The sequence below is a fragment of the Pangasianodon hypophthalmus genome, chromosome 20 (assembly GCF_027358585.1).
Source record: "Pangasianodon hypophthalmus isolate fPanHyp1 chromosome 20, fPanHyp1.pri, whole genome shotgun sequence".
NCBI lineage: Eukaryota > Metazoa > Chordata > Actinopteri > Siluriformes > Pangasiidae > Pangasianodon > Pangasianodon hypophthalmus.
Genome location: NC_069729.1, coordinates 4,564,811 through 4,573,278, shown reverse-complemented (window position 1 = coordinate 4,573,278; position 8,468 = coordinate 4,564,811). Strand labels below are relative to the sequence as shown.

General features: G+C 41.2%; 1 protein-coding gene across 1 annotated transcript; it reads left to right on the top strand.

Moving 5' to 3' along the window:
• Nucleotides 1–204: 204 nt before the first annotated feature.
• On the top strand, nt 205–6,635 carry rpn1 (ribophorin I). The gene is made up of 10 exons (XM_026935454.3): nt 205–580; nt 1,403–1,467; nt 1,899–2,205; nt 3,015–3,224; nt 3,362–3,554; nt 3,742–3,841; nt 4,035–4,173; nt 4,873–4,992; nt 5,341–5,586; nt 5,785–6,635. The coding sequence occupies exons 1-10, from the start codon at nt 350–352 to the stop codon at nt 5,965–5,967; spliced, it is 1,794 nt and encodes a 597-aa protein (XP_026791255.1). The 5' UTR covers nt 205–349; the 3' UTR covers nt 5,968–6,635.
• Nucleotides 6,636–8,468: the final 1,833 nt, after the last annotated feature.

Below are 8,468 nucleotides of genomic sequence, written 5' to 3'. Positions count from 1 at the left end.
TTTTTATTTTATTTATTTATTTGTTTGTTCGATGTTACGTCACTGACTGCAGGAATGAATGAAGCGTCATCCTTCCAGCAGTCCTACCCGTATTCCGATAGGTCCCGCCCCCTGGGCCATGATTGGTTAGCATTTCAGACTTTCAGTGGAATTGTCCAATCAGTGGCGTGCATGTGGGCGCTTACTACTAGCCAATCCTAGGACTGTTTGTCGGAGTACGGGTGGGAAAACAACAGCTGGCTGCGGGAGCGAAGGACGGACGGGGCCTTTCTGCAGCGCGCCGTCTCATTCATATTGTTTTTCTTAAGAAAATTGGTAACATAAGCATCCAGACACGCAGAGAAGAGGGATGGCGCTGCGTTCGTGCCGCTGGTTCTTGTTTTTCGGCGGGTTGTTGTGTGCAGTTTGGGCTGACGGCTTGGTGAATGAGGAGGTGAAGCGGACGCTGGATCTCAGCACGCACCTCGCCAAAATATCCGCCGAGATCCTGCTGGCGAACCCCGGAGAGTCCGCGGCGCAGAGCTTTATCCTGGCTCTGGAGCCTGAGCTCGCCCCACACCTCGCCTACATCGGAGCGTCTGTGAGTAGCTAAACATACTGCCGTGAAGCTGCAACCTTACAGCGTGTCCAGTCCCAAATGTCTCCTTATCACACATAAAGTCCACTACATAGGGCATGAATGGTGCTATTACTTACCTTACCTATGTAGGGAATACGAAGATATTTGGAGCTCAGCCGAAGTCATTTCGCTAGCTTGCTAACTTGCTAACCGGCGCTAACTCGACTAACTTAGCTCGTACACTGTTTTACAAATTACTGATTCTTACCACAAATTAATTTAACAACTTAATTAAGAGTGTGTAATAATTAAACAGTGCCAAATTAGCTATTAACTAGCTAGCTTCGGCTAGTAAGTAGCGCTAGCTAATAACTTAGCAAAGCTAGCTTAACATTTAAAGCCTGGTGAAGCACTTGCCGAAGCTTAAATAATAGTGTGACTGGACAGAAAGTGCAAAATTATAATGATATAAAATGCTTTATTAACTGTAATATGTAAGCATTGTTTAATCCATGTGTATGAAAATGTTAGCATTAGCGCGTGCGTTTGCAGAGCGCCACTGTCTGCGTGACACGTAAGCGCTGTGTGAAGCAGACACTTCCGGGTTGTTCTGACTCGCGCGCTGCACTTTTACAACCTATACAGGGCAAATAATATATCATAACCACAATGCAAATTAAACTACCGCATTCTTAAAACCATTTTTTTCTTCAAATGCATGTGCTGCATTTGCAGAGCTTTTGTTAACGTCTTGTTCACTTGGGCTGAGTCCCAAATGACTTCCTGTCTCAGTACACTACAAAGTACACTAACTTTTACACTCTGGTCTCTTATTATAACCAGGTAAAAGGTGAAGAGGAGGAAGATGAAGCTTTGGAATTGAAGGAGACGTCCATAAAAGGACAGAGGTGAGTGATGAAGCCAGTATTGCCAGATCTTTTTAGGGAAAATTTGGAAATGCAGCCTCAAAAACTCAGTAGAAGGCACCAAATGACATCATAAACTAATTTGCACATTGGTTGAGTTATGACTGTTTGCATATAGAGTCTCATCACAGAAAGTTGTTGTCTTTGGTCACAGCACCACAGACCAACTATTGGCATATTTCAAAAATACTGCAAAGAACATCAAGAACGTGGACAATGAGAGGCCGTGGTAGTGAGCAATCAGGAAATAGACACGAAAGAAATGGTTATGGACAGAACAGCTCCTTATTTATGCCTGTCTGAGTTCAGTGCTGATGTAAAGAGCACTTTAACTCCATATGCATAACTGAGTTTCACTCCTGTTGCAAAAACACACTTATCCTTCTCACTCACTGTGTTTCGTTCTCTTGCAGTGGGACGTTCTTCCAGGCACAGCTGCCCTCGGTCCTGGCAGCTGGCGCCAAGCTGCGTGTGAAGGTGGAGACTGTGTTCAGCCACGTGCTCACGCCTTTCCCCACTCACGTCACGCAGGCCGAGAGGCAGCTGGTGGTGTTCCAGGGCAATCATTACCTGTATTCTCCCTACCCCACCCGTAGCCAGACCACCCGCGTGCGCCTCGCCTCCAAAACCGTCGAGAGCTACACCAAGCTGGGCAACCCGAGCAAAAACGAGGAGGTGATCGAGTATGGCCCATTCAAGGACGTCCCTGCGTTCAGTCAGGTAAACAAGATGTCATGGCGTCATGGAGCTTCCCATTTCTTTAATTGCACCTTGTCGTTTCCTTTCCTTGCTCTCCTTTGCTTCTTAGGAAGTGATGAAAGGATGCAAAAAGAGGACACGAGGACAGGAGGAAACATAACATATCAGGAACAAACATAATGACTTCTATATCTACATCACACACTTAAAATTTTATATTTTAACCCAAACAAAATTGTAATCATCAACTAACCTGTCTGTTGTTAAAGCTAGGAATATTAATATATTTTTATGCAAGGGTTTCATTCATTCCCATTTTTCTATTTAATTAAACATATGAATTTTTTATTCGTGCTTCTTATTTGTTTTTTGGGAGTGGTGAAGAATTTATCTTAGACTTACGCGACTCATCTGCTTAAAAAATGTGAAGCATCTGTGTGTTCTTGATCCTCTCTCCTCATTCCTTGATTCCTCTGGACATGTTTTAAGAATTGATATTTCCTAAAGATGGCAGACTGTGATCGATTTCACAGGCTGAAGGACGTAGGATTGAGGAATCAAGAATGCATCGGTTAATTTTGGGATGCGCCCATGGCGAAATGGTCTAATTTAACTAGATTTAGTTGCAATATATTTGTTTTTTTGGCACCAACACACCATACAGTGTATTATGAATCTGCATTGAATAAACAATCCAGCACTAAATGCTGTCTGGGAATCCTCAGTAATTTTGGTTGAAGTATGCTAAGTTTTTGTCATTTTTAGATTTAGTTAAGATTTTAGATTACTTTTTAGACTTGTGACTCAGAATGTGCACTTTATTCTTGTAGGACACCATGAAGATCCACTATGAGAATAACACACCATTCCTCACCATCAGCAGCATCACACGCACCATCGAGGTTTCCCACTGGGGCAACATCGCCGTGGAGGAAACCATCGACCTGAGACACACAGGGGCATACCTGAAGGGGCCGTTCTCCCGCTACGACTATCAGAGGCAGTCTGACAGTGGCATCTCCTCCATCAAATCCTTCAAGGTGTGATCTGCTTTCTCACACTGCCAGAATGGTTTCTTATCATCTTAAATCACACTACATTACATTATGTTCTCAGAGAGGATTGGTTTCACTTGTCCTGTTTTTTCACTCATACACTCAATTTCCTCTTCTTACAGACGATCCTCCCCGCTTCTGCTCAAGACGTGTACTACCGGGACGAGATCGGGAACATCTCCACCTCTCACCTGCAGGTCCTGGAAGACTCCGTCGAGGTTGAAGTGCGCCCCCGCTTCCCCCTGTTTGGAGGGTGGAAGACGCACTACATCATCGGATACAATCTGCCCAGCTACGAGTATCTCTACACCTTGGGTGCGTCTTTCCTTATGAAAGCTTCAAGTTGCTGATATTACATCACGTTACATTTAATTAAAATAGTACAAATAAATCATTTTAAGTAGCTTTTATTCCTTGTAATAATTGTTAGCTGTACTTGTAATATTTGAGAGCTCATTAATAATTAGTGTCTGAATATTTAATGCATATTTTTTCTCCACAGGTGATCAGTATGCTTTGAAAATGCGCCTGGTTGATCACGTGTATGATGATCAGGTTATCGACCAACTTACCGTCAAACTGATTCTCCCAGAAGGAGCAAGGTATCACATATTTGTATTTCAGCTCAGGAATTTGAAGCCAGTCTATATTTTTATCTGTGTAACTGTATATTAGCTGCTGAAGTGTTTAGAAATCGTAAAGAGACTAATAATTAGTTGGAAGAACTTTGCTTTTAGGGTGTATTATAACGCTATCATTTAGTAAATTAACCACATAATCTGCTACTTTTATCAGGAATGTACATTTGGAAACTCCATACCCCATCGAGCGAAGCCCTGACCAGCTGCACTACACCTATCTGGACACTTTTGGCAGGCCTGTTCTGGTGGCCACTAAGGAGAACCTGGTGGAGCAGCACATTCAGGACATGGTGGTAAGACTCACTGTTTAAATTCAAGGAGACGCATGACCAAACTTTTCACGTAAACAGGATACAGTGGTGGTGAAAGTCTTGTATTCAGTACAGCAGGGTGGTGCGTAATGGTTATTTTATATACGATCGTACCAAAGCACTCCTGAAGTCTTGAATCTTATTAGTCAGAGGGTGTTGATTAATTTTCTATAACAGTAGTTCAGGCAGTCGTTTCAGCTGTGATGCCAAAAAACGTCCGATAGCGGATATGTTAGTTTCCTATAAGGATTATTTAACGTTTATGGAAGCAGTCTCCAGTGTCAGCACTTTGCAGAGAGAAAAAGAAAGGAACTAACTTGTCTCATGGCTGTTTCATGACATTGGATGCAACTATAAATAAATAAAAATTGCAGTAATTGGCAAATTGCTGTGGTTTACAAAGAAGAAAACACTTAGGGACCTTTAGAATAATCAGCATCAGCCACAACATTGGGCCACATCACACCTGTTTTAATGCAATCAAATCATATTATTATTATTATTATTTTAATTTCTTACTGTTTTTTCCATCTTCATGGACATTTCGTTTTGTAGTCAGAGCCACTCGCTACATCTCTCAATTTGTGTGGCTATGCGGTTTTGCATCACTGTGACCATGATTCTAATATAAACTGTGGGGTTATGTGTTGTTTACTTTTGTGGGTTTGTATGTCTTTCCAGGTTCACTACACCTTCAATAAGATCCTGATGCTGCAGGAGCCGTTGCTGGTGGTCGGTGCATTCTACATCTTATTCTTCACAGTCATCGTTTACGTTCGTATGGACTTCTCCATCACCAAGGTGTGCATGGTTCCATCTGCTGCCAAGTTACTACAGGCATATAACAAATGCTGTCTCATCAGTTGTTAGCGATCCCATCATGTGATCATGTGGCATTACACGAAACACACATTTGTCTCATTGAACACACTAGCAGTTTCCAGCGCTCAGGCCATAACAGAGAAAACACAAATGTTTATTAGGCTACACAACTCAGGAATCTCTTGTGATTTTAAAAAAAAAAAAAAAAAAAAAAAAAAAAGCCCATCCAGGTATCACATTGGTGAAAATCTGTCTTCTTTGATATGCGGCTTTCCCTAAACATACACATTTATCTTTCCATCTCTTTCTCTCATTTCTTTCCTCTAGGACCCTGCAGCAGAGGTGCGGATGAAGGTTGCCTCCATCACAGAGCAGGTCCTGACTCTGGTCAATAAGAGGCTTGGTCTGTACAGACACATGGATGAGGTGGTGAACCGCTACAAGCAGTCACGTGACACCGGTGCCCTGAATGGGGGCCGTAAGAATTTGGAGGCTGAGCACCGCACCCTCACTAACGACATCACGGGCCTGCAGGCTCGCCTTAAAGCTGAAGGATCTGACCTTGCTGAGAAGGTACAAATTACAGTGGTGTTTTTAAAGACCAAAAATGAAGTTTAAACCCAACTCAGAATTTCATTACTTCTAACTATTAGGTGCCACTCAAGATAATTCTAAAGATTAATATGCAAGTCACTCAGGGTGGTGTCTTTTTTTTTTTTTTTTTTTTTTTTTGCTGTACAGGCAGTAACTTTTCTAAACATTTTCCCTCAGGTGGGAGAGATCCAGAAGCTGGACGGCCAGGTGAAGGACTTGGTATTGCAGTCCTGTCAGGATGCTGAGCGCCTCGTAACCGGGAAGGTGAAGAAGGAGGCGTACATCTCGTCAGAGAAATCACTGACCGGCAAGAGACAGGAGCTGATTTCTCGCATCGACGGCCTCCTCGACGCTCTCTAAAGCACACGACGCACACACAGTGCCGTTATGCGCAGAAATACACCCCAAACCCTCTCATCCACACACTTTGTCACGTTTATCCACGTGAGCACTTTCAGCCACCTCAATGTGTGTTATGCCTTTTTCATCCTGTAGGCTGTGTGAGAGGGGTGTGCACCTCCACATTTACTCATCCCTCAAGATTTCCTTTGTTTTTTTCTGATCACCAGGGAAATGCCTCAAGTCGTGGGTTTTATATGAATTTTTGTCCATTTCATGCTTGTTTTTTGTTTGAGGCGATCACTTTAGGTGAGGGCAAGTTGATGTGTTTCAGCTATGTCATCACCTGCTGAAACATTTCTTTCCTTCTGTGTTCTTGGCACTTAATCTCTAAACTATGTTTTTTTTCCTCTGCCCTGAAACAAATGCAAAAATACAGAAGCTCTGACCACGATGGATGGCATGTTATTGAAAATTTCTCCCCCAAATTTTGTTGGCTTGTCTCTTAGATTTTTTTTTTTTTTAAATAATTTTCCATTTTTGTAAATGATGTGCTTTCATATCATGAATTTAGTGGACGAACAGAAGAGATATGTGTGTGTGTTGGGGGATGAAGGAAATGCTGAATGTTAAGTTCCTTAAGTGTCAAAATTTGAAAAGTGAAAATAAACACGTTGTTATAAATTTCAGTCTGGTTTCTTTTTTGTTCTGTTTGCTGTTTATGCTCATTTGAATTTGTAATCCAAAGCTGTGGAATTTTTGGAATGACCGACATTAAGTAATTAAGTAAATAATAAAACACCACTTGGGTGGCATGCTGTTAGAGGAGATTAATCAGTGATGATGTGAACCATCAGGAAGCAGAGTTACTGTTAGCACACCAAAGTTGTGCTTATTAATTTGTTGGTAGTTATATTTAATGTATGGCAGACACTCCACATAAACAGATTAAAAAAAAAAAGGATTTCTTCACTGACATGGTCAAGCTTTCTGTAAGGAGATTTTGGAAGGAGTCTCCAGTGTCAGCACTCAACAGTCATGACACTGGAAAGCCTTCAGGACAGAGGAACAGGCCTTTGTGCATTGTGGGTTCTTCAGTAACATAAGCTGTGTTTTTTTTGTTTGTTTGTTTGTTTGTTTGTTTTTGTCTTATCTTATTAACAGGACCTAATTTATCTCATAGATGTTCCACAACATTAAATGCATTTATTTATAAAAGTTGCCTTTTTTGTTCTTTAATAAATTTAAAATGGTAATAGTCAGCAAATTCGTGTGGTATGAGAGGAATACACCACTACTGGATGTTCTGGTTTTAGAAAATAATCACCTTAAGGGTAGTGACCATAACTTACACCACATCATGTCACCCTGTAGTTATCTTCCTATAAGAGTATCATCATGTTTTATTCCTTACTTATTGAGAATTTTTTCTTCTCTATAATCAGTTTTTGTGTTCATATATGTATAAGTGGTATTTGTCATTTAGGGGATTCCATGCAGTTTCACGCATCACTTTTCTGTAATATTATTGGACACTTTTTTGTTCAAAGTAGCAGTTTTAAGGTTAATGCTCGTACGGGTGGCTCGTACCAAGATCACAAAATTCCCTGGTTTTGAGACCAATTCCTCTACCTGCAAACCTTTGTAAATAATATTGGCACAGCATATGGAAAGAACATAACATTTATAGTAGGATTTGCTGACACAACAAAAAATTTACTGGGAATCATTGAATCATTTATATGAAGTTGCAGATGATCACCACAGGGTGGCGCTAATCAGCCACATAAATGTCCCCAAACTATTGATGAAGACACTGAAAGAAATGTCTCATAAAATTATAAGGAAAGTTGGTGCAACTTTATCCTACTCTGCCTCAGTAGTTTCTGCTCTGTACATTGTCTTTCAAGCAGTAGGAAGACATTGTTTAAACTAAAATATATATGAAATTGTACATAATTAACGTGAGAAGAGAAATCTAGAGTTCTGTCTGGAAATAATCCCTAATATTTGTGTTATAGTGATAACCATCAGCGCTGTGATTTAGTCGAGAGCTGTGTTTAATCCCAGTGCAGCCAATTCACCTTTAGGTAATAAAAGAGTCTGATTTTCCTGATTTCTGCCACTTTGCCTTCCACATGCATGTGTGATGGTAATTCCTTGCTGTGTTTGTCTCTGTGTCTACAGTTACACTTCCAAAAAGCAGGTCTAATGAAGGCAGAGGCCAGACTGAGGTCATCGCTTCCCCCAAGAGGTCACGCTGAAGTCATTTCCTGGGCCGAAATAACAATATCCCCTCTCGGCTCTGTTATTAACACGTACGTATTGTATACGTGCAGTACAATAATCATTCTGCAAAATACACACTGGATGGAAACCAAGCACTGATGCCTTGGGATGCTGAAAGCACACAATAGTGTAGAAAGTGGTTTTTTTTCTTTCATCCTGAAGGCTGAGAAACTGTCTAAAACCTTCCTTTTTACACATCAGCAGGCATGTTATGATTATGTCAGAATAGCTTG